Below are 20,481 nucleotides of genomic sequence, written 5' to 3'. Positions count from 1 at the left end.
CCCCATAAAACTTCTGTCAATTTCTTAGCTTTACAAACTTTGGTCAATGCATTTCAATAAATTTGTTTTAGAACGATGTTTTGTCATATATTCTTCCACGCATTCCCATTCTTTTCTTAGTTTCTGACTTGATTGATATCTGATAGCTGCTGTCATTCTGTAAATTCATAGTTTCTATTGCCAACCCATTATTGATGGGACAATGTCCTTTCCAATTTTTGACTATTAGTATTCTGGCAGCAGCTGTAGCATATAAAAACACTTTTTTCTTGTTGTTGGGGATGTCTATCGATACAATGCCCAACAGGAACGTTGCTGGTTTTTTCTCAAATGATGTTTTAAACATCTTTTTCAGTTCCTTGTGAATACTACTCCAGAATTTTTTTATTTTTCCACATCCTCACCATACGTGGTACATCATTCCTTCTACCATACTGCATCTCCAACAAGTGTTAGTTTTTAATTTGTAGATGTAGCCAGTTTAGAGGGAGTCATATACCACCTGTACATCATCTTCATAAGATTTTCTTATTGTGTAACAAGCAATAAATCTTTTATCTTGCTTCCACAGTTTTCTCCATTGCTGCATCTGGATGGTATGTCCGATATCTTGGGTGACAATACAAATTATTATTACCGTAATAATAATAATAATGTGCGTTCCACCAAATTCCATGCAATTCATTGCCAATTAAGGTTGAAATGTGTACCCATTCATTATACATTTGAGTGCTTTCTTTTTTTTCTCAGTAAGGCTACATATTTCAAACCCCAAATAGTGCAAGAGTGGGACTGTTTCAGCCGCTCCAAAATATGTATTTTTGAGGAAGAGATGAGCTGGTGATCAGTATCCTCTGTATCAATCTCATTTTATTGCTGGAGTGTGCTGTTCAGTGATGACATGTTTGGTGTACAGAGACAGATAACTGTTGTGGAGGAATGCTGTGCATATGTGGCTGCATGTTTTGTGCTTTGAAATTGTATGTGACCTCTATTAACTATTAAAAGCCAAATAAAAATAGTCGAGTATTTACTGAGGCTGAATCCTGTGCTCCTTTGCTAGGGAATAACAATGCATATCTACACGGAAGAAAATCCTGTTGAATTTATTCCCAGGCAAGTAGGATTAAGACGGCAGCCCAAATCCCATTAAATTTGGTGGTACTTACCGCTGAATTTATGTAGGATCATCAGGCAACATACCATTTTTTCTTCTGAACTTTTGTTTACTGTGCTCTTGTGATTCTCTTTCTTAAACTTGAACATCATTATTATAACCTTTCCTGCTTCCAAACCCTTGATGAGATGGAGATGTCAACTCTTGTTTTAGGGACGTACAACTATGGCTATCATATTTACAAAGAAAATATAGGCACCTAAATGTAATCCAATAAAATAAATCACCATCAATTGCTTTTCTTATGAGTGTATCTCATTTCGTAATTCTCAAAACAGAAACTTTAATATATGAGAAACCACAGCATGTCACACAGATTGTACCCTGGATAATATAGCAGTGAACTGTAAAGGAAACACAGAGATCTAAACAGAGACTATGTGGTGCAACACCCCTCTCGCTTGTATTTATTTTTGATTCAGATTTGTCATGGCCAATGGCTAGTACAATAAAGTTATTTGGATTGTACTGATTGTAGCTATACAAATGTCATGGACATTTTCAGAATAATTCTTGTGATGTTTTACAGCACACTCATTTAATATCCCAGTGCTAATATCCCAGATCTCATCCAGCAATATTTTTTTAAAAACAGGAAAAGGACATATTACAACTTTTTTTAAATTTGTGTTTCCATTCCATTTAGCAAAGCCCTGTGAAACAAGTTGAACAATGCAATAAAGGAAACACATCAAATAGCATATTCATTCATTTTTCTTTTTCATATCTGAATATAAGTACAAACTTTTTCCCGTACTGAAAATAAAAATTGAATACATATTTTTCATACGAAAACCTTAAGACAGATATAGCAAAATGTACACAGAATTAACATTTCATCTGTATCATATGGAGAATGTTATACATGCACTTCGTTAGGGACTGGGAGACCACTGACACCAGCCAAGATACTTTCAACCATGTTTTTCATCATCAGGTGGCGAGCTTTTGAAGTTGCACTTCCAAGGTGAGGAGTTATAATGACATTCTTTAAATGTAATAAAGCATGATCCCTGAAGGAAGAAAGAAAATAAATCAGAAATTTAATTAAAATCTTAGTAAACTATGCCACTATTTTTACCACAAAAAGTTTGTGAAAATGAACAGATTATTAATTTAGGCTTGGTTCCTAACAAGGCAGTTGCTGGCAAAAACATTCCTACAGTGTTGGGTTGAAATAAACGACAGACGAGTGACAAGTGTCATATGGGAGGCATCTCCCGAGCATGTCTCGGGGAGTCCCTTTTATTGAATATTACAGCATTGCCACGTATGTGCTTGTTGCTGATTGGTTAACACAAAGACAATGCAAGGGTTGCATATAGGCATTAATCATCAATAGATTAAAGGTTGGGAAAGGGAACACAGAGTTGGACAAGCGTGAAAACCTCCTTATTAAACAATTACTAATGATTGATATACTCCTTATGAAACTAGTGATTGATATAGCAAAACTTAAAAGGGCATAACCATCGCATTCAAAGATGTGGTCAACCATGCATTAAGAACAGGTCAGGGTACGATGTTTCATGATGTTTCCTGAACTCAATGTGAACTGAACATTCTAGGCAGAAGCAAAACTTCCCATCACTACAGAGTTCTGTTCACAGGATGCTTCTGCCAGGAGAAGGGGAAGACGTGACAGATTGATTCCTTGTTCTCCCTGAAATGTCTCATGACCACGAAAATCTGCTCCCAAGGGTTGCGGGACCCTTCAGAACAGCATGAGGGACAGAGCGGGTGACTTCAAGGGAAATCAGTGAAAATTACCTTCCTTCATCTGCCAGCAGAACTCTCCACTGCTCTCAGTCCTTTCTATAATTGGAAGGAAACTAACTAAAACATGCCATCACAGGCACAATCAAATCCTAGTTTTAAAATCAGTTCAGGGTCACAAAGGCAGTGCTTTTTTTCTTAAAAAATGTTTAGGACTACTGCCATTTTGACTCAAGAAAACCACCATTTTATAGTTCAAATCGGGGGAAATAAATACAGTAAATGGACAAAAGTACAAAGATTCACAAAATGTTTAGGGGTATGCGTCCCCCCAGAAAAAAGCACTGCAAAAAGGTATCTAAATGACAGGTATGTTCTGTGTGTCCACTAGTCACACATCACATTTTAATCTATTTGTAAACATTTGTATCCTCTTCTTCATTTGAGGCGTTCCAGACAGTGAACATAGAGATGGAACTGAATAAGGAACCTTCAGATTGTTTTCTGCATTCACAAAATACAAGTAAGATTCACATCTGCATTATACAATGGAGCCATAAGTATGACCCAACCGTATGACTGAAATAGTAAAAAAGGTTGCTTGCGTCCATTAATTTGCCTGCTAACATGTTCAAGGCTTAAGAGGTCTGAATGACTGATCTACTCTTATGATGCAATGACAGCCATTTGCATAGGTGCTGCAATTTCACAGTTCACTTAAGGCAGGGGTCAGCAAACTTTTTCAGCAGGGGGCCGGTCCACTGCCCCTCAGACTTTGTGGGGGACCGGACTATATTTTGAAAAAATATATATGAACAAATTCCTATGCCCCACAAATAACTCAGAGGTGCATTTTAAATAAAAGCACACATTCTACTCATGTAAAAACACCAGACAGGCCCCACAAATAACCCAGAGATGCATTTTAAATAAAAGGACACATTCTACTCATGTAAAAACACGCTGATTCCCAGACCGTCCGCAGGCCAGATTTAGAAGGCGATTGGGCCGGATCCGGCCCCTGGGCCTTAGTTTGCCTACCCATGACTTAAGGAGATTTGCACATATGAGGTCAAAGGAGGACTTGGAATCTGAATTCCAAGGTCCATAAGCAACTGTTATTAAACTGATTGCATAAGTATTGTCTGTGCATCATGGGGTTTAAAATTATACCACCTTGCCTATGCAAACCAGTTAACATTTCAGAGCCATTACAATGTAAAGTTTGCATTAACACACTATGAGTGATACCCAGCTAAGTCATATTCCAACTTAGATTCATTGGATTTAATGGATCCACCCTGACTAATACTAGATAACAACCCTATATCACATCTACAGTAACCTGAAGAATTAACAATTGCCATGGTTTGGAGTAAATGTCCAGCTGCTTCATCTTAAATTGCCCTTGGTGATGGTGCCCTCCAGATGTTTATATTTATTTCTTTAATGTTTTAGATTTCTAACTGGCCCTTTAACACGAAGTGCCAGGGTGCACCACAACAATGAAATATACAATTACAAAATACACATAAAAACAAACAGAAGAGTTGCAGCCATAAAAGGGGGGAAATGTAAAAAAGCAATTACAAACATTTTAAAGTACAAAAATGTGGTTTTAAGGAGAAATTTGTACAAAAATGCTGGTGAATTTCCATGAATATTTTTTTCTTTAAATCAGCACATTTGCTGTGGAAATGTGGAGAAATGAATTTAAGATTAGAAAAGTAAGAAACTTAGAAGACCAAAACTGATTCATCCGTTCTTAGACAAATCAGAAATGAGTCAGAATACATTTTGGGACATAGATTATGCGAAAGATGGGGCAATCGATGGCAAACCAAATAGTTAATGGACAAACATTGGTTCTGATTTCTGCTTAAGCATTTTCATGTGGAACCATTCTTACCTTGGCAATGGCTCAGGATATGTCACATCCAAAGCTGCGGCCTTAATAACTCCATTTTTCAGCGCGTTCACCAATGAATCTTGATCAACCACTTGACCTAAATGAAAAATCGTACTGTTTTCTTTGAACCGAAACATAGACTGCAATATAGACAGCAATACAGAAAGCAAGGACTCTAAAATGCCATCAGCTGAGATTTCTGCAGAACTATAGTGTGTGCCCAACATCTGTTCCAATCTAGCTCAGCCTTTCCCAATCTGGTGCGCCCTCCAGGTTTGGGCTAGAACTCCCATAATCCCTTAACATGGACCAGTCTATGCTGCCTGCTGGAATGGATGAGATTTATGCTCCAAAACATTTTAAGGACACCAGGTTGGGAGAGGCTTATCTAGCTCTACAGTGCCTAAAAACTAGGAGACTAATCTCCTGAAACAAGTGCAGTGGACAGTTGCTGGAGATGACATGATTTCCTCCCAACGTCTCTCATTCTTGTGTGTTGACTCCACAAAGTAATGGAGCGTTGTCAGTCTAGAGCCTCTTTCCAGGAAAATGCGGTTTACTGCCCAAACATGATTCGGTATCCTACCTCTAGAGATGTTGATAAGAGTAGCAGAGGGTTTCATGAGCTCCAGCTCCTTTTTTCCAATCAGTTTTTGTGTCTGAGGTGACAGGTTCACAGACAGTATGACAAAGTCAGAACGCTGGAGTAAGTCTTCCAACTTTGGGCAATAAACAGCACCAACAGCCTGTTCATCAACCTCATTCCTGCAGGAAACAAACATTTAGCTCTAGTTAAGCATTTAACAAAAATAACATCCAGGTTGTCGTTAAACATTTTCATGAAACCACCAGATGTCATCTGGGGATGTGAGTTTTAGTGTCAGCAATATACAGATGATACCTAGTTCTTTCTTTCCTTTCCCAACAAAATCCTGGACCTTTTGTCAAGGATCAGTGAAGGATTAATAATAAACTGAAACTTCTTTTTTTTTAAATGAAGATACAAACTAGGAGTGGAACTACTAATCCAGGAACAAACTTCCAGGCTCTTCTGGATGGAACTGTACATTTTTGGGCCTTCTCCTGGAACCAGCATTACCTCTGGATATACAGGTGACAAGAGTTGCCATATGTCCGGAATTTCCCGGACATAGCCAGGATTCGGCTACAGGAAACAGGTCCGGGAACATCCGGACATACGGCAACCCATGTCGGAAGTGTAAATTTTGATTAATTTCCTTTATAATAGCTCAAAACATATTTTTTTGTGACTTGGGGGGGGGGGGGAAGCTGGCCCAAAAAAATCCCAAAACCATCTCAACAACTTTGCAAAAAAAAAAAAGCTGTCCGGATTTTCACTTTTTGAAATATGGCAACCCTACCTAGAAGTGCTTTTGCCAAATTAAAGCTAGTGTACCAGCTATATACATCCTTTTTTGGAGAAGGAAGGTTGCAAGACTGTCTCCGAGTCACAACCAGCATTCAGGGCTACAAAACAGAAATTTATGAGGAATGTGAAATCCATCAGAGCCGGGGTGGGGTGGGGATAAGTGCTATTTCTTCCTCCTCCCAGCTAAGGTGTGTGTAAAAAGGCAGGATTTTGGAGCCAGGGGTGGGGGGGACAGTAAAACAGCCGAGCTGTAAGTAAAAAAAGCATTTGGGAATACTTCTTCCCTATGGAGGTTGGATGGGGCAGCAGTGGATTTTCTGCTTGTAGGAGTCCTGTGCTATCTGCTTCTACCTACGATCACATTTTATATTTGTAAACAAACCCAGATATTACCAAAACACCTTAAGTCCCCAGTGACCTCTCCTTCCAAAAGAAATCAAACCTAAGTAAGACCAGCCCAGTGACTAGACATGGAGATGATATTAGAAACGATTGGTGAAATGAAAATACAGCTATTCTTGGGAATTTGTACTTGTCTGAATTGTGCAATGCACAAACAATGTTAGCAAAAATTAATACCGTATATTAGGAGAAAGTGTGCCTAAAACTGAATACAGTTGTACCTCGGGTTACATATGCTTCAGGTTACAGACGCTTCAGGTTACAGACTCCGCTAACCCAGAAATATTACCTTGGGTTAAGAACTTTGCTTCAGGATGAGAACAGAAATCGTGCTCCGGCGGCGGCAGGAGGCCCCATTAGCTAAAGTGGTGCTTCAGGTTAAGAACAGTTTAAGGTTAAGAACAGACCTGCGGAACGAATTAAGTACTTAACCCGAGGTACCACTGTATATTAGTTAAACTAACATTAAAAATGCATTGTGTTAGGGGAAATTGCTTGCAAAAATGTGTACTTTAATCCAAAATGTCTTCACCCGGGAAAATCTGCATTATAATACTGATGAATTCTCATGAGGATTAAAAAATAATAATTCCCCAATTGTTGCAGAGATATAGAGAACCAAATGTAAGATTGAAAAACTGAAAGAACGGAAATTGACAGATCTTTCTATTCCTACTCATGACCTTGTCACTTCTCAGAGGAGTAGGCCTTGTTTAATAGGTACTGTATTAACATTCACAGTAAATGTTTAGGCAGTCCAGGGAAACTCAGTTAAAGTACAATGGATTTATGCATGCTGTGACAAAATAAATGCTGAAGTTTAACAGGCGAGTAAAATCAGATTAAAACACCAAGATCAGGCAGAGGTTTACCTCCGGTTCCTATTATGATAAATAATGTTCATTTCAAAAGCTCTGGCTCTCTGGGCCACTTTATACCCAATAGCGCCCATTCCAATGATCCCCAGCGTTGCACCGTTAATTTCTTCTCCTAACCAGTCAGCCATAAAACATTTAGTGTCAGGAGAAACTGCAATCTGATGACCTAGAAATTGAGACGGACAAAAGAAAACGAAGGTTTGCAGCATTTTAGGAAATCAGTCAACAAACATACGGTGTGATGCGCATCCCAGTGTGGCAAATTGCTCTGGTTTTAACAGCTCTGAGCTGTATTTGAACAACAACAACCCACCTACTGTGTTGATTTCTAAAATACTACATACCAGTTCCCAAATCTTCCTTGAAGGCACACACCTTTTTAGCCCAAATATACAGTTATACTCATCCGAGGAGTGATTGGTGGGGATGTTTGGGGTAGGGCCTTTTCATTGACAGAACCCCAATTATGGAAATCTCTCCCTAGGGATGTTTATCTGTCCCCCTCCTCTTTTTGACAATTAAGACATTTTTATTATGTCATGATACCAGTGTGTTTTAATCTTGCTAGCTATTATTTTTGTTCTAAACATTTTACTTTGTCTTTCACTGCTCTCTGATTTTGCGAACTAAGACATTGACTGTTGTGAACTTGCCTGTGGGAGTTCTTAATCTGAGCTGGAAGGTAGTATAAATATATAAAATTAACAGATATGAAGATATAGTTCTACCAACAGCAGGATGTCATCACATCCTTCAAAGGATACCTGTGCTAGTGGATCTAAATCAAACATCTGTGGGAGTGCAATTATCTGTGACCCACTTTCAGTATTCAGCAGCTAGGCTGTATATTTTATGTATATTGGAAATGATGTAGAACAGGTTTATCCATGTGTTTGCTAGTTCAACAAGGCATTCTCCAACCTATACAGACATTCAGCTGACTATATAGACATTTTACAGATAGACCTCTCTGCACATGCCTAATTCTGTTTATAGGCCTATATAATCAAGCACTTGTAGACCATGAGAAAAAAACTTCCTCGTCCAAGAAATTGTTTGCAAAATCCAATAGACGGTAATTACAGGGCAGGTGTTTTGTAAGACCAAATATGTTTTCTAGGGTGGATTTGTTTGGAAATGTTTTTTATCAACAAACAGCATTTAATAATTTCCTTTATTTGATCACTCTATGACTTTTAAGCACAGAACCCCATACACAATCAGTTGCATTCACACCATGTTTTAAAGCAAGTTAATTGGAAAGCTAAAGTGTACCTTCCACAATCCTCCTGGCAGAAGCCAGCATCAAAGCCATCCCCAAGTCTGCTGTAGGATTGGAAACCGCGAATGGGGTGTTTGCTACTTTCACGCCAAAGCTGGAGATCAGTTTTAGGTCCAAGTGATCCACGCCTACGCCACAGTTTGCAATCACCTTTAAATTAGGCAAGCTTTGCAGGAGATCCCTGTCAACCACTGGTTTGTGAAACCACATAAAAATTGCTTTGATTTTATGACTAAGATCTTGCTTGTTTTCAGTAAATTCCTTCATGGTAACAAGCTTGAAATGTTTCTCCAGAAACTCCACATGGTCTTTATATACTCCATTTGGGCCTCCTATAGCATCTATCAGTGTATATGGATGCTTGTTCTCTTCCATGGTCTGTATACAATAGAAAAAAAGGATTTATATTTCAAAACTCATTTTTTAAAACTAATGTGAAGACAGCAGTGTTTCTCTTCAGATTATTGTTTTTATCTAATTCATTGTGATTAACAGGGTAGTTCCTTTATGCAATAAGGGCGGGGATACTAAGACTGCTAATTAGCATTCCAAAGCATTCAGTCCAAAATTGTGTAATCTATGCAGATTTAATTTGGGAGTAAACCCAACTGAATTTAGCAGGGCTTAATTCTGAGTAAACACGAATAAGATCAAGGTGGAAGTGCCCATCAAGGTTCAAGGCTTTCGTTGTTGTTGTTGTTGTTGTTGTTGTTGTTGTTGTTGTTGTTGTTGTTGTTGTTATTTTACCCTTCCTCCCAAGGGAGTCCAGGTAATCTATACCACTACTGATGCATTAGCCAGAATGGAGTGTTCTTAGTATAAATTCTGTTGAGAAACAGATTAATGACTTACATAAAGGAGAAAAACAAAACACCATCATGAAACATACTAGACGTTTTGTAATCTAACCCTGACCATATCAAAAGATGAACATTTGGACCCTGCTGTAAATATTATTGCACACAATGCTTCTGAATTCTCCAGCACTGCAGTGCACACAACTCTTTCCCCTAATTTAATACATATCTGGATTTTAAGAAGAAATTCAACTCAACGAACTAAATACAAAACCAACTTCATAAACAAGTGTTACAGGACGTGAGTCACTATCACCTCGTGAAATGACGCCTCCAGTTGCTATTCACCGATAACAAATGCAAACGAAGGAACAAAAGGATTCACTTCGCCCAAGTGTATTTTTTCCGAAAAAGTGCGCCCCAATTTAAAACAAAATCTGATTACAACTCCTTCCCTCCCCCGGTGAAAATGGAATTGCCTACTGTCACAAAGCTTGAGCTGCAGAGACAATGTGATCCGTGCCCCCACCCCGGAAAAAGCTCAGATAAGGACCCCGCCCCCTCTCTATTAATTTGCATCTACCCCTCTTATTAGCTGGAATTAAACACCCACCCAAGCAAATGAGAATTAGGGATGGGACATTTCTGGAGAGCCATAAGCCCCATGGAATTTAGGAACTTCCGCTTAGGGCAGGGGCTGGTTTGCTTGCTGGTTTTGTGAGAATGTTTGCCTTTAGGAAATTCCTACACAGACAAGCAGCCCCTTAGAAGATGCAAAAGGGGGCAAAGGCGTCAAGTAAAAGGATAATAAAGATTTGTTGTTGTTTAGTCGTTTAGTCGTGTCCGACTCTTCGTGACCCCATGGACCAGAGCACGCCAGGCACTCCTGTCTTTAATAAAGATTAGCAACCTTAAGAAAGAGAGAGAGAGATGCTATCAAGTACTATGGCGCCTTCGCTTGCCCCCAAAAGAAATACAAATTACCTTGTGGAAAGAAACGTCTTTCAGCTCCTTCAGAAAAGTTGCTCTTGAATTGGTACCTGCTGATTCGGAGCAGAGCTGAGGGACGTGGAAATCACCCGGAATAAACCCTGGAGTGTTGTGAGTCCCCAGCTAAGGAGTCGGCAAGGGAGGACTTTGTTCCCTGGGTTGGGAAACAGCGAAGCTGCAGTGAAGCCTCTTTCAGCTAGGAGGACCTGCAGGAGGAAATCTGCTGTACAGATAAAATAGTAACTAGAGGTAGTCACAGCCCTCTTGCTGTCGGTTATTTCACCCAAAGGGGAAAATATTGGCAGCCAGCAGCAACGGAAGGGAAATAAGTATATCAGTTGAAGAAAAAGAGATCAGAATAACAAGTATTTTGCAATTTGGCATTATCTGGATACGCTGTCATTTATTTACGTTTACTTCTCAGTATGCTCAGGATGGTAAACGGCAGTTCTCCCCATCCATTTTATCCTCACGTCAACCCTTTGATGTCGGTTGGACTGAGGCTACCCAATGAGCTTGATAGGTATTGGAAAGCTTAAATACAGGCTTCTCCACTCCTAGTCCAGCTACTAGCCTGCGCAAGCTCTCCCAAGTTCAGTACCTGCCTCCACACATAAACAGAACTTGCCACCTGTTCACTTTGAATGAATTGTTTGTATTTTGGGAGCCCAGTCCTTAATGAATAGTATCTGCGAGCAGTGCTGGATTTATGTATAAGCTAAACAAGCTATAGTTTAGGGCCCCACTCTCTTGCCCCCCCCCCCATATACTTCTTTTTAATTGTAAGGTAAAGGTAAAGGTACCCCTGCCCATACGGGCCAGTCGTGTTCGACTCTAGGGTTGCGTGCTCATCTTGCTCTAGAGGCCATGAGCCGGTGCCGTCCAAAGACACTTCCGGGTCATGTGGCCAGCGTGACGAAGCTGCAGCTGGCGAGCCAGCACCAGCGCAGCACACGGAAACGCCGTTTACCTTCCCGCTATAAAGCAGTACCTATTTATCTACTTGCACTTAAGAGTGCTTTCTAACTGCTAGGTGGGCAGGAGCTGGGACCGAATGACGGGAGCTCACCCCACTGCGGGGATTCGAGCCGCCAACCATATGATCGGCAAGTCCTAGGCACTGAGGTTTTACCCACAGTGCCACCCGCGTCCCTTTTTTAATTGTATTTCACTATTAATATACTTCTTGTTGTCTTTCGGTTCAACAATTACTTTGATAAAATACATATTTTGTTATGTGCAAATGGCTTTATAAGCCTATTAGCTCCATAAATTACCATATAGCACATATTCAACAAACAAAAACAGCAACAATTTGTTTTTCACAAAGGACAGCTGGACATACAAAGGGCCCCATTACCTTCAGTAGCTTAGGGCCTCAAACCTAAATCCAGCCCTGTCTGTGAGGGTGTGCAAAGACAAAACGGGGTGTGCAAATACCAAACTGCTCCTTCTGGTTTTGAAATTTTGTGTTGAAGATGGGCATGTAAAAAAGTTAAGGAAGATGGTCAAAGAGCAACACCAAACAATTCTTCTTCCTACAGTTCTGAAACCACAATTGGGTCATTTGAAGACTTACTCATTTGTCCTCCACTGAAAAAATGAACATGGGACTAACCATAGTGTAACAAACTATGGAGTAACATGAGCAGAACCCTGCTCAATGCAGCATGAATGTGTTGGTCTTCTCCTGTTGATGCACCCCAACCGCAATTCCATGAAAATGTCAACCTACAAACCCATTTTTTAATTTTCATATATCATTTTAAAGATAATTTCCCAAAGTTTCAGGTTCTGCCAACAGTTTTTCAAAATGCTATTTCACATGTGAGTAAAACAACCAGAAGCATGACATGCAACGCAACTCAGAATATCTCTGTTTCTCTCTCTCTAAAGTTCATTGTTTCTTGGATAAGACTCATACAATAAAACAGACAATAGGTTGATTAGCCTTTATTGTATTGATAGTTTTAGTTTCTCATTGGTGAACTGGCAATAAATTTTATGTTAGGAACAAAATCACATGAGCTTAAGACAATAAAACTTAGGTTGCTTGAGCATGTTGACGGTCACAAAAACACCTACTCTTCCCTGCCCCTCAACAAATGAAAAGAAAAATCTATGTTTCAACTTTATTATTTTATTTGAGGTTCTTAGCATTAAAAAAATGTTACCTGAAATGTGCTTTACATGCAGGGACTGAAGGCTGTCTATAGCCATCGTAACTAGCAGCCATTGATAAACCTATTCTCAATAGAGGTCACATGTTCAGTCTTTCAAATATTCCCTGTTTTGCATGGTTTGCTGCTCCCACTGGCTAGGGTAGAGAAATGAAGTGCGAACATTTCCAATTACAGTGTAGGAGGCTTAGTTAGGGTAGCATGGAACAAGCGAGTTGTGCCAAAGCCCTCACAGAAAACTTGGTTTTTGAGGGGCGATTTGACAAAATAAAAGGGCTGGAAGAACTGTCACCAAGATATTAAATTATCCAATTTATAACTTTTAAAGCCGTGGTGGTGGTACTTTATTTTAAACCTTTTAGAAGAAGTTTACTTTGAAATGGCAATCAGGCAGAGTTTCCAATTTTTTTATTGATTACCAGGTAGCAAAGCTCGGTTTGGCTACAAATTATTGTGAAGAAGTAACTCACTTGCAAATTTCAAAGCACATTTATTATTTTTATTTCTTTGTTATAAATATTGTATATAATATTTAAAATGCAAGCACAGAAATTTTCACAACAGCTTTTCATATTAACGATCAAGCACTGTTTGAAATTTAATTGTGTGAAATGGTAACAAAGGACATTATCTGCTATAACTATGATGAGGAGTTAACAAAACATGAAATCTCCTGTTGGCTTGTTTTGTGTCTTCAGTCCAGAACAAACACTGCTGCATGAGGCATGAGATTCAGATTGAATTTATACATCTGTCAATATGTTTCTTGCACTAGAGAAAAATGTAGAATAGTTCCATGTCGCTATGTTAGATGACAGCCCGCAAGTTTAGTCAGGAAACACTTCACTGGGCATTGGGAGACCATTAAGAGCTGCCAATACATTGCTTACTGCTTCCTCTGTTATCATAAAAGTAGTTTTGTGTGTTTTAATACCAACATGTGGTGTTATGATAACATTTTTTAATTTTAGTAATGGATGATCTCTGCAAAGAAAATAAAAAAGACTGGTTATGAATATAGGAAGTGGCATTCATTCAAAAAAATGAAGGAAAAGTACTTAGAGCTATCCACCGTCTGAAGGATTTTAGTTATCTGACTTGGCAATCATCCATATTCTAGCAATGTATCAAAGTCAAATGACTTGAAAATAGGCAAGTGTACCCTTCAGTTTCGGCCCCTGTGGTTAATATTTACTCCCTCTGATTATACAGGTGCTTTAGTAGAGTATAATAGTTAATGTGCAGTTATATATAAATAAATTACTATAGATCTATGTAATTTATATTTTTAAAGTAGATGATTAACAGAACAATCCTACCCACGACTTACGCTCGCAGTTGGAGACTGGGTCACCCCTGAGCCCACCTGCATGTTAGAAGCTCAAAAACATGCAAGTGTTGTAGATTACATTGGTGTTGGATCACTGTTGCGTTGGTGCTGTTTAATACATGTTTAACTGATTCACCAACATGAACTGAGGAAGTTCGCGCGTTAGGTAGGAGGAGAGAGAACCTCAGGTGCAGGTAGCATCCATGGCACCAGCACACCATTATAACTGCAGAACAGGTAATGCAAAATGAAAACACTCACATTGGAGTCAGTGGGGAGCCCCGGACGACTCAAAACCCCACCCTCTGTCTCCCATTGCATTGCTCATTCTCACTAAACTTCTGGATATCTCCTTGTACATTAAGAACTCATGGCTGAAGTGCGTCCTCTTCTTGGACTATATAGCCTACTCTTTCGCAAAATGTTTGCTCCAATCACAATGATGCCATACATTCATGTGTGGAGTATTCTGTCAGCTATCTATGCAGTCAGACAACTGACCATAAGCCCATGTCTTTGGGAGGAAGAGGGTGTAGGTGTGCAATGTATGTTGCACTGAGAAATAGAGTTGGCTGTTTGTTATGAATGGAATAACACTCCTCCTTTCCTGTCTTATATGCATGATAAAAGGTGCATGGGGTCTCAACTGTAATGCACTGGCATAATGCTTGTATAACTGTGGTGCAGGGATAATCACTACAATTATAGGACTGCCTTTTGAACTGCAGGGCCCCCAACTATTTTTGGTCTGGAGGAACATACGGAAATCTACAAACTCTCGGGAACAGCATAAAATTCCCATTTTATAGACAAAAAACTGGCCATGCTCAAAACTGCACATCCGAAAATAGGCTCCACCCCAATCCCCAAATAAAACAAAGATTAAAAGCAGACCATACTCCCCTTCCTCCACAAAAAAATCAAGCGATCCTTCCAAATGAACAGTAACAAAAAAGCCAAAGACACTTTTTAAACAAATTGGGAAGGACAGGGGCCTTGGTGGGCGGCAAGGGATTTTTTAAGATGCAGTTAGGAATCCCAGCTGCAGTTGAAAGCTTTCAGCCCTAACTCAAACATTTACTTAACACCTGCTCACACTGTCCTCCCATTGCCTCATGGCTTCAATTTGGAAAGGAAGCATGTTGTGTACTATATAGGTTCTCCGACTACTTCCCAGAGTATACAGTGGAAGAAGGCAGAGATGTAAGTCTGAACTTTAGCACTGGTTACTCCTATGCTTTCCTGCAGTGTTTACAATGTGCTTACAGTATAGTCATTCATTTTTTAAAATAGATAAATACATAGTTGTTTACCTGGGCAGTGGTTCAGGATAAGTGACATCCATAGCGGCACTTTTAATAACACCAGTCTGAAGAGCTTCCACAAGCATATCTTGGTCTACAACTTGCCCTGTGTGGAAATCATGTTCTTATGATAACCGCTGGGTAACGGTGCACTGCATGGTTTCATTGGATCATAGAGTTGGAAGGCACCCGAGGGTCCTCTAGTCCAATTCTCTGCAATGCAGGAATCTCAACTAAAGCATCCATGACAGACGGCCATCCAGCCTCTGCTATAAAAGCTCCAATCAAGGAGAGACCACCACCTTCTGAGTTAAGGAGAACGTAAGTACATGCTGCTGAAGTGATCTCATTACACACCTCCATTCATCAAGCTGGGAGCAACAGACCATGAGCCTTGGTATAACACAATTTGTGAGCCAACACTTGTAGTTTGTTTCTCTCAAAACAAACTACGATGTTAAGCTGAGCACAGATTCACATGTTGTGATAAAGAATGCAGGGCTTCTTCAGAAAGCAACTGCTCAAAAGGGGAACACTGGGCTGTTTGAAAGCCTTTTTGCAAAGCAACTTTCAGACAGTGCTGTGCTTTGAAGTCCTAACACTCAATATTTTTCTTCAAGCAGCTCTTTATGACCTACCTCTAGAGATATTTATAAGACTAGCTGTGGGTTTCATCAGCTGCAACTCTTTTTTCCCAATCAGTTTGTACGTCCGAGGTGTCAGATTTACAACCAGCATCACAAAATCTGACTGCTGGAGCAAGTCTTCTATTGCCCCACAATAGCAAGCACCCACAGCCTGTTCTTCATCTTCTTTCCTGACAGAAAACAACAACAAGGATGATCTGTTTAACAAGTGCTACTTCTTGGGGGGTGGGGGGGTGGAATTCACAAATGTGCAGATCCCTTGTAGAACAATGGGTGAACCGTACCACTAAGTTCAAGGCTACACAGTAAATCAGAATAATGTTCCAGTCTCCCCTGTATATTATATTGATATTTATCTTTCTAGCAAAGAAATTAAGAAAGTTTAAATATTTTTTTCAAAGCTGAAAAACCTAAATATTGCAATCAAGCCAACGAGATTTAATAAAACCATCTATATTAGCATAAAAATGAGCTGAGCTGTGTACTTTTGCCTAGCAAACTCTGACATTATTTAAACACACACCAAAAATGGCAACCACATGTAGTAGAGCTTCTCCCTTCCTCCATCATGATGAGGTTAAGTTCTTTTAATATCCTGATTTGAAGTACAGGAGAACTACAGGTAGGTTCCACAATGTGTTACTGAAGGGAAGAAGAGAGCTTTGCCCCTGGCTCTTTTCAGCAGTCCTTGTGGGTTTTGTAATATCTAGTTTCCTCCCTAGCAAAGCAACCGCTTAGAAAACCAGAGTGAGGATGAAACGGAACACAGCAAAAGCCAAATTCAGACATCACTCAGGATGAATATCAGCCTTAAATCATGGCTCTCTTGAAAAAAGTGGGAGGGTTGAAAAAAGAAAAAAGTGGGAGGGTTGGAAGACTGGCAGAAAGATTTCACATATTTTCATAGGATTTGGGTGAATGCTGTAACAAGCTACATAGCCAGTTTCCTCATTTACTAAGAATTGAAATTTGTTTGTGTGAAATGGCCCTTATTTATCCTTATCATTTTCTCACCGGATAGCTTGCCTTTTCTAAGCACAATAGGCTAGCCTCTCTTCATCACATTAAGCAGAAATATGAGTTGAAAAGTACAGCTGTGTTTGTTCATGTCTGAAGACCAGCTGATCTTTCTCTACACCCACGCACAAAGATTTGGGGGGTAAAACAGCTTTAGAGGTGAAGATACGCTCTATTTTGTATGGCATCAAACTGTGTATTTTTACCTTCTGTTCCTGTTATGATAAAGAATTTTCATCTCAAAAGCTCTGGCTCTCTGAGCAATTTTATACCCAATGCTTCCCATTCCAATGATACCCAGAGTTGCCCCAGTGACTTCCTCTCCTAACCAGTTATTAGAGAAATAGTCTGTGTCAGGGGAAACAGCAATCTGGCAACCTGCAAAATGACAAAATAAGGGGTGGTGGGTGGAGAAGAGGTGTTCATTAAAAACAGAATTCTAGGGGGGAAAGTGATTTTTGTAAGCAATCTGAGTTATTCAGCTGAGGCTGTAAATAGGTGATTTTTCATTACACATCAGTGTTAAATTATTTGTTTAGATCATAACAAAAGTCATATTGCATACAAAATTTCATATACACAGACAGGATACAGGGCAACCTGGTGCAATACTAGGTAGAAAAGGGTTCAGGTTGAAGGCAGAGGCTCAGGCTGTACTCTTTGAACAGAAAGCTCCTACTGTATGTTGTTTCAGCAAAGAACAAAGCGAGCTTCTTTCCTGTATATCAGCAGCATTGATACCTCCCCATTGTGAGCCTCACCCATACTGCAAGGTGCTGCTTTGCTTAAAGGGGCCTGGCTCTCAGCATCAATCTCTTCCGGCAACAGAACGTGGGAGACTCTGGTTGCACGTCCCTTTCCATGGAGTCTTCCAAGTCAGAGGATGACAGCGCCACTTCCTCTGGCCAGGCTTATGTTGACTCCATGAGCTCACTGGGTAGCAGCACTTCTGGCTCTGGCCCTACATGTCCTCTGTTTTGGAGTCCTCCGCTCCATCACCTGAATAATAATCTGACTCCTCATCCCTGTCACCAGCCTCAATTGACCTCCTTCCAAAGGGAATCAAATCTGGATAAGTGCTCCGCCCTGGAACCTCTCACTGCTCGGGAAAATGAGACAAGGGTAACTGTAAAGAAATGTGCACAGTATTGTCAGTGTTACCTTCTACGAGTCTTCGGGCAGCTGCCAGCAGCAGGGCCATGCCAATGTCTGCTGTAGTGCTGTGGACAGCATGAGGAGTGTTGGCGATTCTCACTCCAAACCCAGAGATCAGCTTCAAATCCAAGTGATCCGTTCCCACTCCTGCACTTGAAATCACTTTTAAGTTAGGCAGACTTTTCAAGAGCTCCCTGTCGATGACTGGCTTATGCCACCACGAGTAAATAGCTTGGACTTGAGCACGATAGTCTTCTTTGCTTTCGAGGAATTCCTTCATGGTGATAAGTCGAAAGTGTTTCTTCAGAAACGGCACGTGCGCTTCTAAGACTCCCAGGGTGCCACCTACTTCATTGATCAGTAAGAGAGGCAACTTGGAATCTTGCATGATCTTCGAAAGGATGGGAGACAACTAGTTTTCTGAAAAGCATAGAGAACAATCGAACCACGCCACAAAATACTGGATTATTTTCCTTCATTGTGATACAATATGCAAGGCATACAATATACAAAGAATTGGTGGAAGACCAACATGGTCAGAAAGATGTAAACCTGTCTGAATCTCTTAAAATCAAACTTCACAAAGCCTGATCCTTAAACTGTCAAGACTTGTACGATAGCACTCATAAACTCATTCCTGTTTATTTTATTTATTTAACAAAATGTATATACCGCTTGATTGCAAGAAAACCTCTGTGTGGTTGATTATCTGTGAAGCAATTATTTCAAGAGAAAAGGAAACTTCAAAAATTAACACAATACCGGTTGTGAAGCTGTGCTCATCGAAAGGATGTCTTGAAATAGTAGCATGCAAATCTCAGCACTGCTGAACTTTGAACACTGGAATTTATCAAGTTACTTTGTAAGCCATTTTGCTTGCCAAGTATGGGTATAATCCAAACTAATTTAAACATATTTAATTATCCAACAAAGTTCAATCCATGAGCGTTAAAGATATGCATAATTCTCTACTAGTAAATCAACAGAGAGAACGTTGGCATATCGTTTCTTTAAAAAAAAACCCACTCCAAATACATTGTTTGCTAAATCTGACTCAACCACAATGCACTTCTTTATTTGATTATAACCTCAACATTGTCTTAATAATATAAAGAAATGTTTTCAAATGCAAACAACAGGTTGCATCCAGCACCGCCGTTCCACTTGCACAGCAGACTTCCACTTGCACAAAACTTCCCACTCCTCTCCCCTGCAGCACCCCTAACTCAAAATCTACTCCATAGCATTGAAGGACCCCCCAGAGTAGAGTCTGGGGACACATGAGGGGGCTGCAAGGGAGAGGTAGGGAATGTGGTGTTGCTCAAGTTGAACTCCTCTTATATAGTGTTGGGTACAATCCAATCACTTTGCTTTAGTATGTAAAAAAAACCCAACAACCACTTTTTTGCACTCTTCTCAGTTATGCCATGAATGGATTCCGCTTTTGCTTGACGTGAGAGGTTCAAAAGCTGGGGTAGCCAACAGTGGTCAGTAGTTCTCTTGGGAAACCAAAAATGCAAGGGGAAACAAGATGGCTACTGCAGCATATTGGGGAGTGTCATCTTCCTCATGCAAATGGCTCGTGTAGGACAAGATATAACAGTGCTGTTTGGGGCAGTTCACATTTTTAAGGGTACAGAAGCTGAACCTGTAGATGGTATGTCCAACAGAACACCAAGCAGCCTCTTAATCAGTTGCAGTCGAATTTGGTATTGCAACTCCACTGGGTATTATGTATTATTTTACTTTTGAAAGTGACTGAGGCTGCATGCACATCCCTATTTTCTATGGCTCCAGGATGCTCCCCACTGTTGGTGTTTGGAATAGGGTACCCATGACAGTCACAATTCATATCTATTTTTGTAGGATTGGGAGGTTGGTTTGGATTACACCTTAGGGTCTTCACCAAGCCTGCAGTTTTGTATCTATAAGATGGGGCATGTAGTAGAAGGAACTGCTGGATTGTTCAAACCAGTTTCTTTGTTAAGCTGATGACCTAGCTGGCCCTCTTAAGCACCCTCCTTCTGCATGATAGAAGTTTGTCATGTTGCCAGGGACAACTGGGTGTGGATACTCTTCCTAATGGGGAAGCAAGATGTGCTGGAGTGTGAGCCCCTCCTTCCTATATATAAAACTCAAGTTTTATATATGTGTAACTAAAACCTTATACCATAAAGACACCAGTCTCCATTGGGTAAGCAAATGGCACCCGTGAAATCTCTCACGTGACAGAGATGTTTTCAACACTATCCTAAAGCTACTTGAAGAATCCTAGTGCTTTCCCTCAAACCAGTTTCCATTTGATTT

At 40.1% G+C, this 20,481-nt stretch overlaps 2 protein-coding genes across 6 annotated transcripts; both read right to left on the bottom strand.

Annotated features, from left to right (window-relative positions):
* Positions 1-1,556: 1,556 nt before the first annotated feature.
* Positions 1,557-10,763, bottom strand: LOC310681439 (putative 2-ketogluconate reductase). 4 transcript variants are annotated; one of them, XM_083449208.1, is made up of 6 exons: positions 10,536-10,763; positions 8,748-9,132; positions 7,467-7,638; positions 5,389-5,567; positions 4,803-4,899; positions 1,557-2,190 (listed from the first exon to the last, which is right to left on the bottom strand). In XM_083449208.1, the coding sequence occupies exons 2-6, from the start codon at positions 9,127-9,129 to the stop codon at positions 2,037-2,039; spliced, it is 984 nt and encodes a 327-aa protein (XP_083305334.1). In that variant the 5' UTR covers positions 9,130-9,132; positions 10,536-10,763; the 3' UTR covers positions 1,557-2,036. The 4 variants fall into 4 exon arrangements, with proteins under 4 accessions (XP_083305334.1, XP_083305332.1, XP_083305333.1 ...); XM_083449206.1 differs by lacking the exon at positions 10,536-10,763 and adding an exon at positions 10,035-10,145; XM_083449207.1 differs by lacking the exon at positions 10,536-10,763 and adding an exon at positions 9,868-10,092.
* A 1,451-nt stretch (positions 10,764-12,214) lies between these two features.
* On the bottom strand, positions 12,215-20,417 carry LOC310681441 (putative 2-ketogluconate reductase). 2 transcript variants are annotated; one of them, XM_083449211.1, is made up of 6 exons: positions 18,937-20,417; positions 18,181-18,594; positions 17,226-17,397; positions 15,994-16,172; positions 15,365-15,461; positions 12,215-13,705 (listed from the first exon to the last, which is right to left on the bottom strand). In XM_083449211.1, exons 2-6 carry the CDS (start codon positions 18,560-18,562, stop codon positions 13,549-13,551), a joined length of 987 nt encoding a protein of 328 aa, XP_083305337.1. In that variant the 5' UTR covers positions 18,563-18,594; positions 18,937-20,417; the 3' UTR covers positions 12,215-13,548. The 2 variants fall into 2 exon arrangements, with proteins under 2 accessions (XP_083305337.1, XP_083305336.1); XM_083449210.1 differs by having other exon boundaries at positions 18,181-20,417.
* Positions 20,418-20,481: the final 64 nt, after the last annotated feature.

The sequence above is a fragment of the Podarcis tiliguerta genome, assembly GCF_965153285.1.
Source record: "Podarcis tiliguerta genome assembly, chromosome: 7".
Taxonomy (NCBI): Eukaryota; Metazoa; Chordata; class Lepidosauria; order Squamata; family Lacertidae; genus Podarcis; species Podarcis tiliguerta.
This window is presented reverse-complemented; position numbering and strand designations above follow the sequence as displayed.

Coding starts and splice junctions, on each gene's coding strand:
- LOC310681441 (XM_083449210.1), bottom strand. CDS start 18,562: ATGCAAGATTCCAAGTTGCCTCTCTTACTGATCAATGAAGTAGGTGGC. Junction 15,462..15,993: donor TCTTATAAATATCTCTAGAG/GTAGGTCATAAA, acceptor ATTTCCACACAG/GGCAAGTTGTAGACCAAGAT. Junction 13,706..15,364: donor TATCCTGAACCACTGCCCAG/GTAAACAACTAT, acceptor TTTTCTTTGCAG/AGATCATCCATTACTAAAAT.
- LOC310681439 (XM_083449206.1), bottom strand. CDS start 10,130: ATGCAAATTAATAGAGAGGGGGCGGGGTCCTTATCTGAGCTTTTTCCG. Junction 5,568..7,466: donor TATCATAATAGGAACCGGAG/GTAAACCTCTGC, acceptor TGTTTCCTGCAG/GAATGAGGTTGATGAACAGG. Junction 4,900..5,388: donor TCTTATCAACATCTCTAGAG/GTAGGATACCGA, acceptor TTTTTCATTTAG/GTCAAGTGGTTGATCAAGAT.